Raw genomic sequence first — 17,958 nt, forward strand, 5'->3', positions numbered from 1 at the left:
ATGCCGATAAGCATACGAGTAGCGCACTGATCCCCGCTTGTCCTAACTATGAATCGAACATATCGAAGTGAGGGATATTGAAACCCGCCCCCAGGAATTACCTGGAGAGGAGTGATTGAAAACAGAAAGTCAAGCGAAGGGGCGAAGGATTGTGGCTTAGATATTGGCAAAACCCGCCTCGGTTGGAGTGCGGCTTGGCGGTGCTTAGGATAGGCGCCGAGCATGCCGAGCACGCCGAGAGTGTCGAGAAGCGCCACGGGCCTCCTTAGGGCGTTCCCTGGCGGGGGCGGGTGGTGGGGAGGACTGACCCCCAAATGTCACCCGGTCCTTCTTGGCGGGAAGGATCCATCGAGGACTGTTTGACTCGTTCATTTGGCGGATTTGGTCAAGGCTTGGAGCCCTTGGAGCCCTTGGAGCCTTGGCCTGCGTATGCCGGGATCACTTTGGTAAATGAAAGTCCAATGCCTCGGGGAACCGAACTTAGGGTTGCATATACCTCCGTACACGAATCCGATTCCATGTGGGAAAGTGTTCCGTAGCGCTGAGCATATCTGGGAAATTCTTAGGGAAATTTGTGTTTGATGCATAGATACCTCAGGCATAAATAAGGCATCTAAATCGGCTTCCTCCGATGCAGTCTCTCATTCGCATGCATGACCACATTCATACTGTTGAACAAGTGATTAGTATTCCATTTTTTGCACTAACGAGTCACGCCCTAGGAGCTAAAAGATGGATCCGCTGAATTGAAGAAAGCGTAGGAATTTTCAAGCCGTCAAAAACGCGAGGGGTGTCAACGTGATTGTGAAGGTGCAAGGAAGAGTAGTGAATGCCGGTGGGATCATGTACTAGGATACCACCTAGCTGTACAATAGAAAAGAAGACTTCGTAGTAATCTATTGGAAAGCTCAGTTATATACAAGCCACGGCTCTGAAGTTCAAGTCGCGACCGCTGCGTAAATCTATATACGAATGTTCATGGGTATCAAGGACGCCAGCGTCCACTCTATATTGCCATATGATGGCCAATCCCGTTCTCCGGGTCATCTTCATCCTCATCCTTGTGTGCTAGGGGTCGATATGACCGATCCCTCTGGGATCTTCGGTATCGCGAAAACCTCGAAATGGCAAAATATAACCCAAGTGTCAGACAACAAAGGATAAAAAGTAGCACGATTGCAACACGCCAGGAATGGTCCAAAGCGGGACTGTCCTCCATGGGTTCAGTACTACCACGCTGCAAGACTTCCGTCATGCCGAGGACTGCGCCGTCAGATTTGAGCGCGACAACTCGAAAATATGACGTGAAGTCAGAAGGAAAAGGAATCTCAGTCTCAAATCCAGAGCGCCCAACATCCTTAATCGTGCTGAATGTCATGTTGTTTATGTCTGCACCATCCCAGGCTTGGAATCGCCACGTTGCGACCTCGGTTGCGCCATTCCAGCTCACAAGAACTCTCTCTCTCGTCATTGCAGCGTCCGGAACGGTATTAGGCATCCCGATCCAGTTGCTCTTGAAGGAGCGATAGGAAACAATCCGGCCAAAGGTGAAGTAGGCCGACGCGCCAAAATGAACATCACATAGCACTGTGCCTTCTGGCGAGAACTCGGTGAAGGCAGCGCTATGGCCCCACCCAACAAGAACGTTTCCATTGTCAAGGACCTGTAGGTTTCCTTGGGACACAACCATCAGTTCTTGCGGGTGGTCGTAAGTCGTCAAAACCTTTGCTTTCCTTGAAGGTATATCAAGTTCTAACAGGACTCCATGACTGACGGAAGATCTGTCAGATTCTGGGTTGGCAGCGTTGTTGAATAATGTCAAAGTATTGGAGCTTTGCCAACGTGCGTCGTGTTGCCACGCGAATTGGGTTGCAGCCCCGTCCGATTCATCGAGGAATTCATTATCCTTGCCCCCCAATGACCAAAGAACCTCACCAGATGTTCCATCCACGCAGGTGACGGTGTGAGTGTGTCGTGCAGATACCAGATAGCGTCCGTGGTTATCTTTGTCGACACTGTTAATATGGAAGTAATCATAACCTAGTATCCGTTCGTGTCCTTTCTCTCCAAGTGGCTCATAACTGCTCTCCGGGGGATAGAATCTGGATGAGCGCCACTCGAAGAGAAGCTCTCCTGTTTCAAGGTTAATCTCCTGAATCACACCGTCGTAAAGCCATCCGAGTTCGGGTCCACCGACGGATGTCAGATCATACGGAATAGGCTCGTATGCTGTTATAAGAGCCGTGTTGTTGGATGTTATTTGGAAGTCGTGTAGATCACCCTCTAGCCCTCCGGCGGGCGATACTATATAGCGAATTGTGTATGCTGAATCCAACTGCCAATAGTAAAGAGATGTTAGCGATTCGCGTGGCAATACCAAGTCTGGATGCCGATAAGTGAGGAGTTATGCGCATACCATATACCACGATCCACGCCCATGACCATCTTCCTCATCTCCTTGCCAATAAGTAAGATAGTCTTGACCCCTATAGCTCTGAACTTTAAAATCTTGCGTTGTGCCCGAGTTAGGTTTCGTCCATATAAGCTCTCCCTTGGCATCTAAGATCATTGGACCGGGATGAACAACGGAATCGCCTCGCGGAGCAATAAAAGTATATCGTGGATCGCATTGTGCGCCAGCTGGAGTAATCTCGATCACGGGAGATTCTTCATTGAAGGAGGCATAGTTTCGTGACGGTCCGAAGCCGTACCATCCCATATCATACCAGCTCAACCCGCCGCGGAATCGAAATCTTGCGAGTTGTGGCACGGCATATGTCCAGAAGAGTGCCAAAGCACTGAGAGCTACCACCAGAGCAGGAATCCAACGACTAAGGGAACACTTGCGGAAACGATCACCCCGACCAAGCCAGGGACTCAGGAGGGTGACGGCGGATGATTTCCGCATGGACATTGGCGCATTGCGTTCCGGGAAAGGGGCGTCTCAGGGGAGAGTGAGGGCGTGAACAACAACCAAACGAGTACGAAAGCAGAAGTAGGGAGGAGCGGAGCGGGCCATGGCCCAGTTTTAAGAAAGCCTGCTTGGTCCTATAAAGGGATTATGCGTCCCTTGCCCAGAACCAAGGGCGATGTCATCAAGACGGACGACCTCCTTGCTGCACCCCGCAAGTAATTCATGGCCCCATTGCAACGTGGATAACCTCTTAAAACATCAAATGCTGATTCGGCATGGCATCATCAAATCTCCTATATGCCAAGCCATCAGTGGGTCTAAATTCCCTGTCGTCTTGCGTGTTTTTGTGAATGCGTCGGGAGAAATGGGACCTTTGCGCTTCAATGTCTTGGCCTTGCGAACACCCACATGGCACACAGCCATTCAGAGTTGGGGATCGCTGTTAGAATTGTGGGTGAAGCCCCATAGTCCTTGGTTTCTCCTCAAAATTCGCCAGGGACGGACCACCAGCCCACGCGTCTACGGGCGCAGCTGGCATATTGTGGCGTCCGGCACAAACGTCAGCGGGCCATTCAATTGCGATAGCCCGCGCGCAATGGCTATTATAGTAGATCCCACTATTCTGTCTGTAGCGAGTGCCGATATCCGTGGGTTTTGAAACTCAAATGTGCCAATCATTGGCAAGAGTGGGCTCCATAGTCCCGCGGGGCTCTCATCGACAATCCAGATTATTCCTTGAAATTATATTTGTATCTTTAATTGACGATGTCAGATACGGATTGAGTATATACTGGAGGTTTCGCTCAGTGTCTAACTGGAGACGAAGACCCTTGGAGCCTTTCAGACACTCAGAGTGGAGGTCGAGATGAGTGCCGAATCCATTACCCGTTGAAGAAGTGGAGTCCAGGCTGTGTCTATAATTCGCTGCACAAATCTTATCATCGGAGTTTCACTCTGGTTTTGCTCCGACTCGGCCTCAAGAGCCAAAGTAAGCTAGAGGAAACAGGGATTCATAGGTGAATCCTGGTACGAGTACGAGATGCACTCGTCAGCTCGCCGGCCACGTTGACTTTTGGTCAGCACGCAAGCAGAGCTAACAGAACTCATAAATTCTGCGAACTAAAATTAGCTGCCCAAAACTATGATCTGTCGTAGGAGTCTGAGTTGCTGGGTCTAACGTAGGTATATAGTACTAGGGTTTGGATAGTAAAGGTCAAATTAACCCTATGCCATTTGGTTAGAAATCCATATTCGTCAAGGCTCATTACTTTAGAGTCAAACCAATAAATCTTCTTGCCTCACAGTGCGGAAACTTACAATAGCGATGCAGAATATACTACACGATCAATACGGCAGCATAATCCCACCCCATGATGAATAACCATCCCTAGTGTCAAAAAGACTAGAGGATATGCGATTATCTCGAGTAAGTATTCTACTATTCTGGTGATTTCAACCGGTCGGAACCACGATTTTCGGTTACTACGATGGATTTTGGCTTTGTAAATTCAAAGATGGGCAAGTCTGGAGTCGGTGAATTCAAGCTTTTCATCTTTCTCCAATAGCGATACAGCGAAAGCTTGAAGACTCCCAAATTTAGGGCATTTCTGTGATTAATATAACCTAACTACTGTCAATTATCTCGATTCATCTTTCAGCGACGGATTTACTAGGGCTGATAATCCAAATTCCAGTGTTGGTATGGGGGGCAAGAACCAACACTAGAAAACGACATCAAATTCTCCTGAGCGAGGCCCGGTATATCAACCATGTAAGACGTCGCACTGAAATTATGGTTCTCACGGCAATCATATTTTTTGCAATATTTTTCCTCTGTTATCCTGTGCGACCGTCACAACTAAAGCCAGGGCTATTTTCAACTCGAGTAGCTCGGAGAATGAACCTTGGCACTCTGGCTTTCCACTGCCCAACGCCATCAAGCTTATGATTAGAAACACTTAGTTAACTTAGAGGCCATATGCAGGAACGGCGAGAAATGTCTTAGTCGCGTTCCATTGGCGCTACATCACAATCTCGGATCGTGTATATCTCCACCTGGCTAGTTTCGACGACACACTCTTTTTTTAAAGTAGCCAGAAACAACCGTCCAAGAAATGTCAGGGTGAAATATGGATTGAGAGATGAAAATCTAGCATTATTGCCTCAGTTTGGACTTTGAGAAACTACGTTCAAATTGGTCAATTGAAATTTTCGTGCTCTTGCATAATATGTAAAAGCGATACTATAGTGGTGCTAAATCATTGAAGTAGAAAGTCCGAACCCCCTGTCTACTATCATTTTGTCCACTAGGACATCCTAGAAATTTATTTATTTTTGGTCAAGGATACCTGCGACTCGTTATCTACTATTTTAGAAATTTGAAGTTTTTCAAGGTTCGAACCCTTGGAAACCTCCAGGGCTTGGAAGAGGCCAAAATGGATCCATTAAATGTCTTTAGCCGTGGAGATCGGGAGTCACCGCCGGGTTATATATAAAATGACCCAGGCCAGGCCGGACAGTTACTAAATACTAGTACTACCACCTTCCACCTGGACTTTGCATGTTCCAACTTCCAAGGTTGACACCCAGGCGCTCACTGGCAACCCTGGAAGGTTAATTTGTAAATTAAATTGCTGAGATTTCTCACTACTACCTTCCGATTCTCTTCTAATAGAAACGGCGCGAGATAAACATGGCATGTGGTGGAATTCTGCAAAGTGACTAATTCACGACCAAACAAAGCAAGCTAGGCAAGCAAATTGGAGGGCATCTGCCAAAGTATATGCAAGTTTACAAGTGCCAGGGATTGGAAATGACTAGGCAACGCGAGGAACGACCTCGGGATCTTTCACGATTGACACATTTTCTACGGAGTTGAAACGGCTCCTTTAGCATTTGCCGTTATCGTGAAACTATTGTAGCACTGGAGGACGCGACGTGGAAATTCTGAATCACGATCAATCATTTAATTAATCTAAGAAAGTTGCCCATTTTTGAGATATTGCGCCACTTGGCGTTTTAAAAGTTGAGTCGTGAGCATCTCTGGCTCCACCACCAACCAAGATCGAGGTGGAGATGTCTTAACCAGCTTCGCATTCTCGTCGGCTAGAGCGAGCTGCCGCGAACCGGTCGCTACACAGACCCTCTAGAAGACCCACGATTTCAAGGCCTGAAGAATCCAGCGAGACGTGCTATGGAGCTTCATGTAGAATCGTGGAGTCGCTCAACGGTTCGTGCCGCCTTCCAGGATCAATAAAAATCACTCTCGCCTGGGAGAATGTTTCCCCTGTTGCCCAGAGCTCCCGATGTGTACCAAGACTGCGCCGATCACACCATGTTTGGGCCGAGGATGTACGAGTACTATGTACCCCTTAGCGGCGCCACCGAAGTGTGATCTCAATGGCCCGACCGATCAGAGGTCAAATGCATGCAACGCGCTCTTCGCGCTCGAGTGAATTTTGAAGGATGCAAGTGATGATGATGGAAGAGGGGTCTCCAGGGCTTGGATTAAGGTCAAGGTGTACATCCTACCATGCAGTCCAAGATAAAATGACTCCCGGATCGCGTGCGTTGTCGAATCATATCCCTTCTATATTCTGGAAACATGCAGGAAAAAATGATCCTTTCTACCACCGAACTTCATTCGGAAGGTCCGCGATCCACATCCCCATGCAAACTTGGTTTCAAGGTCCAGCAACTTGACTCTTCTGGTGTCATGGCGCGCGCTAGTGCCACCAGCTGCAGGCATCGTCGCATTACTAGTAGGCGCTAGACCGGCATGACGCAGATCCGAGGATATCCTTGAGAAGTCGAGAGTCAAAGCTGGTGGGTGGAAGAGGTGAAGAGAGCGATCCAAGAACCACTCAGTATGTGCCGATAATTAAATAGACTTCGTGGGCTCCTCCTTACTCCACCGCGTGCCTTTGGCTCGTCATGATTGGCTTCGCGCCCAGACGGAGAAGAACCCCCTGGCCTTCCTCTCCCCACGGATCTGCGATTTTTTTTGCCATCTCTTTTGCTCCTGCGATCGCAGTGTGTTCTGTCTTTCCACGCATAGCAGTCATGTCGAGTGTAGACAAGGAGATCGTCAGCCATGAGGTCGGCTTGGACCAAAGCCTACAGGATGATCGCGATATGGAGCGACTGGGCAAGTCCCAGCAGTTGAAGGTCAGTCGAAGCGGGCGATGCGGGGATCACCGCGATAGCTTGAAGCACATGGTTACTGACTGGCAATACGAATAGCGAAACTTCAAGTTTTACTCCATTCTAGGATTCACTACGACTTTAATGGCGAGTTGGGAGTCGATTCTACTGTGAGCCCATCCGATCCGACTGGTCGCAAAAGAGGCCCCTTGCCGACTGACACACCCTGCGCAGCACGAGTACCTATGGCCTTACAGATGGAGGCCGCGCCGGCATGGTCTATGTCTATATCGCATCGTTTGTCGGATTCTTCGCCTCTGTGATCTCTATGGCGGAGATTGCTTCCATGTACGTATCGCAGGAAAATTGCTATTCGACGCGCCATGCACCCGAACTCGTTAGTCTAACTATTCGCCAGTTCGCCGACTTCTGGTGGACAATATCATTGGGTCAGTGAATTTGCTGCCCCGAGATTCCAGCGATTCCTGAGTTATCTCACTGGTAAGAATATTCTCGACCAAACCTTTTCTCTTCTGCTCTTCTATATTGAAGGGCTAGTTTGCATACTGACCCTATTGATCTTAGGATGGCTCTCGGTTCTGGGATGGCAAGCTGCCTTTGCTAGTATCTGCTTCCTTTGTGGGACTTTGATCCAGGGATTACTCGTTTTCAACTATTCCGACGACTCAGGATATGTTTACGGCTTCGAGCGCTGGCATGGTACTCTCCTCACGATTGCAATCGCGGTCGTCGGAACACTGATCAATACCCTTGGCGCACAATTGCTGGCTCCCCTTGAAGGAGTTATCCTATTTCTTCACCTTGGAGGATTCGTTGCAGTTCTGGTTCCTCTCTGGGCAATGGGCCCCGGAAAGGCCCCTGACTCTGCAGTCTGGACAGAGTTCTCCAACTTTGGAGGATGGTCAGGTATGGGCCTTGCATGTCTCGTTGGCCAGCTCACTCCTCTCTTCTCATGGACCGGTCCTGATGCTGCTACTCACATGGCCGAGGAGGTCCAAAATGCCGCCTTCGTTGTTCCCTGGTGCATGGTCTCAACCGCTCTCATCAACGGTGGATTAGGGTTCATCATGCTTGTCACCCTTCTCTATAACATGGGCAACATCCAGGATGTCATTGCCCCTGCTAGCGGATTTTCTTTCCTCCCCGCTGTTCAACATGCCACTGGCTCAACAGCCGCCGCAAATGGAGTCGCGGCGATTATTCTCGTTATGGAGGTTTGCAGTGCCATCAGTATTCTTGCTACCGCGTCTCGCCAAACCTTTGCATTTGCTCGCGACAATGCCCTGCCGTTCTCCGGTGCTCTTGCACATGTGAACAAGAAGTTACACATTCCTATTACGTCTGTATTGGTCTCAACTATGATCACTGTGCTGCTCTGCCTCATCAATATTGGATCGACCGCTGCATTCAACGCCGTTGCGTCCGTAATGATTGCGGCTCTCTTTACGACTTACATCCTGTCGATTGGCGCATTTATTCGCGCTCGTTTACTTCCAGGTGGTATCCCACATGCGCGATTTTCGCTAGGGAAATTCGGGTTGGCCATCAACGTTTTCTCGGTCGCATATCTCATTTTCGCCATCACCTTCACATTCTTCCCCACTGCGGCCAACCCGACGCCAGTTGATATGAACTGGTCGATTTTGGTCTTCGGAGTTGTCGTTATCTTTGCTTGTGTGCAATATCTCCTCCATGGACGCCGGATTTACCAAGCGCCTATCACCCAGGTCCGCAAGAACGAGTAAACAAGCTCTTTATTTTACTTGCGTACAGCGGAACCGCATTTGTGGAAATTTCGACTCATGGTTATTTGTCTCGAGATCTTATGTTTAATTGGCTATGGGCAGGCCCAAGTACATACTATGCCATCTAATTAAATCCCGTGGATATACTCTTGGCTTGTGGACATGAGCATTTAACACAAAATAATTGCGAGCAAATTTCAGTTGAGACAGTTAGTTGCAAGACTTAAAATGTCGTCGAGTCCTTCCGCATAGTCCACCCCAAACGGCATCAAAAGGTCGCTACTCGGTATCCCAGTTAACTCATGGTTTATCAAGTCTGGCCAATTGCCACACCCCAATGTCCTGGTGCTGGATTCCACCGGAGGAATATCTGGCGAGTCTCCGGATAGGCCACTCCGGTCTTTTTTATAGAATGTTTGAATTATGGACGCAATGTTCAAACCCATGCCTGCTTTATCGAACGCTTGCGCTTCGTGCGAGTCGGGTGAACCAGATCGCCTCTCCTCGGCCTGGAGCATCGCTTTAATCAATGGCACGCCACGACGAGCAATCATGTCCGAATCACAATGGGAAAGAATTGCAATGCCATCTTCAACAAATTGTCGATTTTGTGATGACTGGCTATCTGCCGTAGGTCGATGAAACATATCAAGACAAAGAATTATCTATACAAAATGCTTAGTATTGTTATGCTTGATCACAACTTCCAACTCGGCGCTTACACTTGCAGTTACGCTGAATGCTTGATGTATCCACAAAACTGGCCCATTCTCAAGTGTGGCCTCCTTCTGTTCTTTAATGATGGTGCGGGAAGCAGCAACGCAAGTCTTTCGAGTGAACTCAAACATTGGATTTACAAAGCTCAGGCTCAAGAATTTCCGATGAATCATGATCACCTTGTGAGAAGAGCTGATGGCCAAGCTTCGTCTCGCCCAGGGAACATAGCTTGGCCAAGATGGATCTAGAGGGACATTTTGTAAGTAGCGAGGAAGATGTTGCGTCGCCAGCGTGCGTAATCGCCGATCGTACTTCAGAACCTCTTCGTATCGCGTATACAAAGTATTAGAAGAAGTGAAGTCATCGTAGAGGCCTGGCATCAGATATGCGATGTTATAAAAGAGACGGGAGTAGCCTGTAACAGTCGGCTGGTCTTCTGAAATGGGAATAAGATGATTGTCACAATTTCCAGGTCTCTCAGTATTAAAGCACTTTCGGTGAATCAAATAACTTTCGGTGAAGGGAATGGAAAACCAGTCCTGGATACAGAGCTGGCACCATATGCGACGGCCGATTTCCTGGCTTAATGGGTCACAGGACGTTGATTCCTGATCCGCATCGAGCTGATGCAGCCCAAGGCCCTGTGCAATCCTGATAGCAGCGGCCAGAAGTACAGAGAAGCTATTGGATTTCCCAAGCATGTGGGCAGATATGGTTAGCGTCGCGATGGCCTGGACAGCATATACAGAGTGACAGGCCATGTAATTCGCCTGGTGGAGACAAGCAACAGAAGCCTTGAGCCATCGATGGGATAAAGCTCTCTTCTCCTGATCACGGAACCCCCAAGCTTGAGTGGTGGCCGTGGGAGCACTGGCTATTGACCCAGTGAGTACGGCGAAGAGAAGTGACATCCACTGTAAATCAACGCCAGATCCATCAATGCGTCCGCCTGCCCGAGCATAGAAATCTTCTAGCTCTTGGAGAAACGTCGTTGCGTGGAATGCTCCATGATACCATAGCAAACACTCGCAGTGATAAGTGACGAGCTCGTGAACTTTCTGTTTAATCGGCAGTAATAGCTCGCAGAAACTCATCATTGAGAGACCCGAAGTATGCAAGCCGTTCCAATCATCCTCAACAGGTAAATCTCCGGGCGAATGAGGCATGTCGTTTCTTTTTGCAATGTCATCTTGGTAGGAAGGGTCCTTGCGACGGCCCCAGGCGAGAAACTCCAGGATTGTTGCTGCATCTTCAACCTCGTTTGGCGTTTGAATGGAACTAGCTTTACTAGAGTTTGATACAGATCCAGCGATCGGATGATATACTAGAGAATTTGCAGGAGAGTATGTCGTGCTACTGAAATGGTACGAGGGCGTTGGTGTTCGTGCGCGCGTGGCGGCCTCGTTAGCCGCGCTGAGTTCGGCCTCGAGACAATTAATCTTGGATTTCAGCCCGTCAATGATCTTATATGCTTCAGAGGTTGACTGGGGGAATAGGGAAGTCCCAGCCTGCGTGTCAGGTCGAGCCACTTCCAGGCTCGGGGAGTCCCGCGCCTGAGCACGAGAGCATTGTGTGCCCTTCCGGGTACAGTTGCGACAGGGTACGGTCTTGTCGCATTTGATTTTGCGACGAGTGCACTCGACGCAAGCTAGTCGTTTGCGCTGAATACCAGAACTCATGTGTGCAATAGAATTGTCTAGGGGTGAACGTTGTAACTGTCAACTACCATAGTCTCCATGGTTGACTAGCCTTATCTGCGGAGACGAGCGACCAGTTAGTTTTACGGCATTACACAGCCACCTTATCGCCTATTAACCACTAGGCCGTCCATCAGCAGTAAAAGAAAGACTTTGCATTTATTATTATTGAAAAAAGTCAGATGTGTTGCCCTTTAAGGGAGGGGGGGGGGTTTTATTGCAATATACTGTAGACTTTTCCGATCGCTGCAGTATATACGTACTACTCTTCAACCGTCGCGAGAGATGATGATGAATTAAGCGAATAATGACCAAATGACAAGGAAATATACCAAGAGACTGCGAGGCTTTGTACGGCCGTATGAGCGTTGAGAAGCTCAATCACAGGGGGAAAGAAGATCTTGGGAATCGAAGAAGCAGGCCCCATTCTCATATGAAAATGAAATCTAGGATCTTCATACACGAATTGATTAACACTTTATGATCGAATTCCGGTTTCTCTCGATCTCGAGCTCGGCGAGCCCCGAGCCCCGTCGCCACGCTCTGCAATATGCTCGGCGAGGCCTCGGTCGAGGCCTCGGCCGAGCTTTCAAGATAAGTATACCATCGAACTCGAAAGCCACTAGGATGTGTGACATTTCTTTCAACATGGTTGTACAACCCTCCTCTATTTAACTCCGACTAAATAATTCTACTCAGAATCATCGAACAATACACTAAGCGCAACCTGTCCAAGAGTCAACAATAGCAGGCAGCATGGCCCAGACACAATACGTCGATCGCCCGATACCCCAAATCTCTCTAGCAGAATTTGAGACACGAATCGATCAAATCACGAAAGAATTAATCGAGGCCGCTGAAAATGTCGGCTTCTTCACACTGGTCGACCATGGCCTATCGAAACAAGATATCGAAGCTATTTTCTCGACATCTAAGAGCTTCTTCGACTTACCCGACCTCGCGAAAACAACCGTTCCGTGGAATGCAAACAACGTCGGATGGGAGGAGAACTCACAGGTTCGGCCCTCGACCGGGAAACCCGACAGCAAAGAGTCATACCAACTGCAATTTGGGGACAACATGAAGGGGCTATGGGTTGCAGACGAGCATCTACCAGAGTTTCAAACTACTGCTCTTGCTTTCATGCATCGGGTGCAGAAAATTTCGGAATGTCTCATGCGGTGCTTTGCACGCGGACTGGGATTCCCCGAAGACTTCTTTGTCAAATGCCACGATATCACGCGAGGGGACTCTCAAACCACTATGCGACTACTTCATTACTTCGCACTGCCGGAGGACCCGAATGGCAAAGAGTATCATCGCGCTGGGGCACATGCGGATTGGGACTTTCTGACGCTACTGTTCCAAAAAGAGGGACAGAGTGGACTGGAGATTTGCCCTGGGCGCGAGGTGGTAACCGAGTTTGGGATTGGGGATGAATGGACCAAAGTGGAGGCAAAGACCGGGGAAATCGTGTGCAATATTGGGGACTTACTCATGTCCTGGTCAGACGATCGGTTCAAATCGACATTTCACCGGGTAAAGGCACCATGTGAGCCCGGCGACTATTTTGGGGATCGTTATAGCATTGCATACTTCAACCAGCCTTGCAGGGATGCCCTGATTCAGGGACCGCTGAAGAAATATCCAATGGTAACTGGGGCTCAGTTTACCGAGAGTGCGATGAAGAGGAATTTTGCCGCGTTGCAGGAGAAGTTGAAGACCGTTGCGGCAGCATAGGGCCAGGCGCAGATGCAGGGCTAATCGATGGGCTTTTCGCATAAGGGTAACCGAGGGCACTAGTTGTTAGGTGTTGTATATAGGCATGGGGGAATTCGGGGCATCCATAGTAGATAAACAGCCGCGGCGAGCCGAGGCACTGAGCGCTCGGAGGGCACGGTGTCTTGGGACTTGTCTTGAGACCTTAATCCTTGTCAAGTGGGAATAAAGATAAATGAATATGATACTCCTATAAGTTGCCAAAGTCCCACCAAGTCGAAAAGCCATCGGCATTGCCGAGGGTGGATTCCGACTCGGCATATCCCAGATTCTCCATATCCACAAACTGTGAGGGGTCCGCCCAGAGCCAAGGCGTATTGCTCATGAGACTGTCTGCAGGGGCAACCAACTTGTCCCCCATGGCTGAGCTGGTTGGTGATGCTGGTGCTGACGCCAAATGGGGCATGTTGGGTGGCATATGTGCTGCAGATCCACCATCAGCGGTATTTACAGTGATATCAGGCGACATTGCCACAATAATTTCGAGTGTCGAGGTAGGATTTTCCACATCCTCGGGGAACACTGCAGGCGTGAGTGACGGATGCAACAAGCCGGCAGTAGACATGTCTAGCGAACTCGGTGTCAAATTGACCTGGAGAACCTCCCACATCAACGGGATACTAAGGTGTATCGTTGATGGTTCCCAGTCGAAGTCGACCTTCTCTGACCCAGAAGCTATATGCGTCATTTTGTCAAGTGTTCGATCCTAGGAAAAATCAAGGTGAGTACAGGTGACAAACAATATCAATGGTAGGGGGAAACGCACAAGAATCTCACACGCAGGAGAAAATGGGACGAAGCTTTTCAAAAATCTCCTGCATTTGGCAAAATCGGTTTTTGATTTGAACTTGAGCCTTGGGTCAGCAGCACAGCAGTAGTACAGATGCACAGTAGCCGCGATGGCAGCCGCATGTCCAAAGAAAGGATCAATGAGACGCATCTTCTTTTCAGATATCATGTCGATCATGCGAACAATCCAGGTCGCGTGGAGAAGGACAACCTCTGACGAGCGGCGCCAAAATGTATTAGGGATTGTCAGATTATGGTTGTATTGAGATGCCACAATATAGAGGAAAGGATGATTCAGGACGGTCAATATAGAATGATAAGTGAATTGGAGTTTGAGCCAGGGTCCCCAATATTCTCGATTATGCCGGAGTTCATCGGATCTGCGCTCGTAGAATTTAACCGAGTCGTACCGATGGCATAGAGAAAGCTTGTTCTCAAGTTCTGTTAGGTCCGAGAGGACCATCGCATACATAGAGTCATGTCGCCATGGTTCTCTCAGCTTACTCTGTGCACAGTCGTAGAGGTATGTTCTAACTCTGCTCCATACCCATCCAAAATGCAGGGCAAGGCTCCAGATACCGGTGGCATCGGGGCCAGAACACCCGACTTCGTCGTGAGGTAATGGGGGAGGTTTTGGATCAAGTTTCCTCTCTCTCTCCTGATCATCACCAGTGGAAACATAGAACGAGCGCAATACCTCTGATGGAACACTCAAAATTCCATTAATCTGGCCATATGATTGCTCCAGTGCTTGAAGGCTCCAGAATAACCTTTTCTTCCGCTCGGCAGATGGACATTCAATGCCGTACGTAGTGTCCAGATCAAGCATTGAGGACCGGCATAGTTGAAGAGCAAGACCCAGATGGAACCTTCCAAGTTGTATGTTTCCATCTATAACCTATTAGTTATTGGCACAGTAGATACTGATCCGCAATGTAGCTTACCTAAAAAGGACGAGTATGATAATAGACAAAGGCTTTCGATGGTTTCTAGTTCGACAGTCCCATTTGCGATACGCAACATGACCAATGTGCGGGCACTATCGCCATAATGAATCATCTCATCACGTTCTTGTGAGAATCGCGAAGTCAATGTTATGATGCTGCAAGCAAGTTCTTCGGAAACATAGCTAGGGTCTTTGACTTCTTCGCGATCGAAGCACCAGATAGGTTGTCTGTGGCAGTATTGAAAATAGAGACCGATAGCCTGTGATAGGCGGGAGGATGAATGTAATTTGGTGTCGTCAAGTCCGACCCCAAGCAGGAAAGGGTCACTGAAGTTGTTGCCCGGCTCCCCCGAGGAGGGGTACGAAGCGCCTGAATAGGCAGTGTCTGGAATATCATTGGGTCCGCTGTTATTCTGGTCTTGTGGGGGCCTATATGGAAAGGAAAAAGGTCAGCATGAGAAGAAATCACTTCACCAGGCGGTCCGACACGGTCCGTGTCTTACCTGTTTCCGTTCAAAATAAGATTGACCTTCTCCTCCAAGTATGCAAGACGATCGGCCTTCACTGATGATGAGTATCCATTAAGATATCCTTTATGGGGAGGATGCATACCGATGGGCCACTTCGCGAGCCTCTGGACACCGTTGTATATAGACAGGGCTGGTTCAACCGAACGCAGCTGGAACAAGCTGGTTTCTCAGCGGGGCATCGGGTCTTCTTTCTCCTGTTCAGTATAAATTAGTACAAAGAAGATATTCGAGACAGCGCATGCAACTATACCGGCAGTTTAGGCAAGCCTCGTGCGATCGCAATCTTCCACGATTGGTTTCACGCGGCATTATATGACGCAGTGCGGGGAGATGGCCGTTGGCGAAAAACTTTTTTCAAGAAAAGGGTGGAGTTCTGGAGGTTGCACAGAATGTGTTAAATAAAAACACGCCTAACTGATAAACGGTAGTGCCATTCCAAGGCAACAAAAGTAAGAAAGGAACAATTAAAAGGGGGAGTTATGTTAAAAGAGAAAGAATGAAGGCAGAGGATGACGGGGTTATGATAAAGTGAGAGCGGGGAAGTCCCGCGGAGACCAAACCAACCAACAAACCATTACTTACCCCGTAGCTTTGGAGTACATGCCAGCACTTGCGAGATCATGCAGAGGCCCAGTTTTGGGCCGCTAGACTTGGCTTAGACATGTGGACCCCCAGGTCTAGCCAAGGTTGCCAGGGCCAGGACGGTCCGTGTGCTGCCACTAGGTTTGCGATGTAACTCGCGCCGCTGAAAAAGGAAAATTTATCCTACACCCATCTCTCTCACCTCTCGAGGAGATCATCCCAGTCGCAGATCCCTGCCATAGGATTCTCTGTTATTCAATAGGATTCTCTCCGGTCGTGTATCATGTGTTCGCACCTGCTAGGGATGAAAAGGTTAACGCCGATAAGAATAAGGTTCCTCGAATCACATCGTGCGCGTTTCAAGTTCGTTATCGCGAAATTGGAGAGCTGGGGCCATGTGGGGTGGGATGGTTCAGAATCCTTTGGAACGAGGGTCAAGAAGATGATAAGCAAAAGGGCCCCGTTCTCGGTGGCCCCAGGAGGCTGGGGGTCCGCCCTCTCTGGTTAACGCCAGAGCGGTCTTAATACCAATCTTAGCCTGACTGGATTACTCCGTGGTGGTGGGGCTTTCTGCGAGTTCAAGTTGGGGTAAAATGTTTTTTGTTTAACGATAAACTGTATTCTCAGTGAAATACTTATTGAACGCCACAATGTTAACGCACTAAACAGTTCATCCTAGTATTCTATATACGCAAGCCGGAGGACAAAAATCGGACTCGAAGTCAATCGGTACTAATTTTTGCTCTAGCTAAAATGGAAATTATCATGAATTAAAATGAAGTCGTGATTTCAATGCAACATGTCAATGTTAAAGACCGCGACTGTCTTCAAACGCTCAAACGCCGTCATGAGAAACATAAAAAAAAAACTAGTAAGCGAGAGCCTCGTTACCACTCGCGCAAGCAACTCCTCCGCAGCATCCACCGGATGCCCCACAGTCAGCATTTGCGGGGGTTTGGGTGGTGAGTTTGGCGCAGAAGTCGATATCATCTTGGCTGGTCGTAGCTGTCGCTGGCAGGACTTGTCGAGAAGGCCAAATTGCCTGACCAAGCTCTTCCTCGCGCTTGTGGAAGTTGGTTACAATCTCTCGGACCACACTCTGGAAATATAATGGGCCCTTGTCTGTTGTCGGGTGTAGCTCGCCCTTGAGATTTTTGTATAATTGTTTGACCAAATCGAAGTCATCGTCGCTGGCGGACTTGTTCCGATAGACTTCGTATCGCTCAATGCTGCTCGTTGCGGACACAGGCACTAATCGACGTAGGAAGAAGAAATGTGGAGAAACAACCATGGAGGTATTGGGGAAGTAGTAGCTACTGGTTAGATTCAGACCCGCGGGGCTCTGTTCTGGCGTTGAGTCGGCGTTGTGAGTGACACTGCCATCCTTGGTGTCCAGGCTATAGTTGCTGAGAACTGAAAGAGAAGGTATATCGGGGTGGGATGTCTTCGTGTCGTAGCCCTCATTATAGTTGTTGGCTAATGTCTTCCAATTGAACTCTTCCTCCCTTTCCCAGGCATGGTCGAAGCTGTAATCCTCAACATCGAGATTCTGGAATTGACTCGTTAAGTCAACCCCCTGGATTTCTTCTTCCCAGGATAGTTCTGGAGTGTCCTTGCTATCCAGGTTGACCCAAATGAAGCCATTGACATCGATGTGAACATGAATGGGCAAGAGGCTGTTCTTGCTCTTGTCAAAGCCCTCAAGATCTTGATAGCCAGGTGCCTTTGCAAGCTTGCCATTTAATCCGTAGGACCATCCATGATACTTGCAGGAGAAAATCCGCGAAGTTCCCTCGCCTTCGGTCACCACAGGGAACGCACGGTGGCGACAAACGTTGTGGAAAGCATTGATGTTGCCCTCCCGATCACGAACAAGAATAAAGCCAAAGCCGGCAATATCATATCTGAGCCAATCGCCGGTGTTACAGAGGCGTAGCTTGTGTGTGGTTAAGAGCCATTTGCGTGAAAATATGGCACGGCGTTCCAGTTCGAACATATCGGGAGAAGTGTACCATGATGTAGGTAAAGCTGTCAAGGGCGTCGCGTCGCCAGATGCTTCGGTGAGTCCCAAGTAGCTTTTCAAGGTTGTCGACAT

General features: G+C 48.8%; 6 protein-coding genes across 6 annotated transcripts; 2 read left to right on the plus strand and 4 right to left on the minus strand.

Moving 5' to 3' along the window:
• Positions 1–1,006: 1,006 nt before the first annotated feature.
• On the minus strand, positions 1,007–2,914 carry N7509_013902 (arylsulfotransferase family protein; the record flags this gene model as incomplete). The annotated part of the gene is made up of 2 exons (XM_056638539.1): positions 1,007–2,335; positions 2,417–2,914. 2 exons carry the CDS (start codon positions 2,912–2,914, stop codon positions 1,007–1,009), a joined length of 1,827 nt encoding a protein of 608 aa, XP_056482046.1.
• Positions 2,915–6,976: 4,062 nt separating this feature from the next.
• On the plus strand, positions 6,977–8,823 carry N7509_013903 (uncharacterized protein; the record flags this gene model as incomplete). The annotated part of the gene is made up of 5 exons (XM_056638540.1): positions 6,977–7,081; positions 7,157–7,227; positions 7,292–7,405; positions 7,476–7,558; positions 7,643–8,823. The coding sequence occupies 5 exons, from the start codon at positions 6,977–6,979 to the stop codon at positions 8,821–8,823; spliced, it is 1,554 nt and encodes a 517-aa protein (XP_056482047.1).
• Positions 8,824–9,020: 197 nt separating this feature from the next.
• Positions 9,021–11,219, minus strand: N7509_013904 (Zn(II)2Cys6 transcription factor; the record flags this gene model as incomplete). Its single annotated transcript, XM_056638541.1, has 3 exons — positions 9,021–9,102; positions 9,157–9,488; positions 9,546–11,219. 3 exons carry the CDS (start codon positions 11,217–11,219, stop codon positions 9,021–9,023), a joined length of 2,088 nt encoding a protein of 695 aa, XP_056482048.1.
• A 774-nt stretch (positions 11,220–11,993) lies between these two features.
• N7509_013905 (uncharacterized protein) lies at positions 11,994–12,977 on the plus strand (the record flags this gene model as incomplete). The annotated part of the gene is made up of 1 exon (XM_056638542.1): positions 11,994–12,977. One exon carries the CDS (start codon positions 11,994–11,996, stop codon positions 12,975–12,977), a length of 984 nt encoding a protein of 327 aa, XP_056482049.1.
• A 229-nt stretch (positions 12,978–13,206) lies between these two features.
• On the minus strand, positions 13,207–15,590 carry N7509_013906 (putative C6 transcription factor; the record flags this gene model as incomplete). Its single annotated transcript, XM_056638543.1, has 5 exons — positions 13,207–13,722; positions 13,783–14,696; positions 14,750–15,180; positions 15,255–15,440; positions 15,532–15,590. The coding sequence occupies 5 exons, from the start codon at positions 15,588–15,590 to the stop codon at positions 13,207–13,209; spliced, it is 2,106 nt and encodes a 701-aa protein (XP_056482050.1).
• A 1,141-nt stretch (positions 15,591–16,731) lies between these two features.
• Positions 16,732–17,958, minus strand: N7509_013907 (aromatic ring-hydroxylating oxygenase subunit alpha; the record flags this gene model as incomplete). The annotated part of the gene is made up of 1 exon (XM_056638544.1): positions 16,732–17,958. The coding sequence occupies one exon, from the start codon at positions 17,956–17,958 to the stop codon at positions 16,732–16,734; it is 1,227 nt and encodes a 408-aa protein (XP_056482051.1).

The sequence above is a fragment of the Penicillium cosmopolitanum genome (assembly GCF_028827165.1).
Source record: "Penicillium cosmopolitanum strain IBT 29677 chromosome Unknown utg000012l:1.0-3308103.0:1.0-3310761.0, whole genome shotgun sequence".
Classification (NCBI taxonomy): domain Eukaryota; kingdom Fungi; phylum Ascomycota; class Eurotiomycetes; order Eurotiales; family Aspergillaceae; genus Penicillium; species Penicillium cosmopolitanum.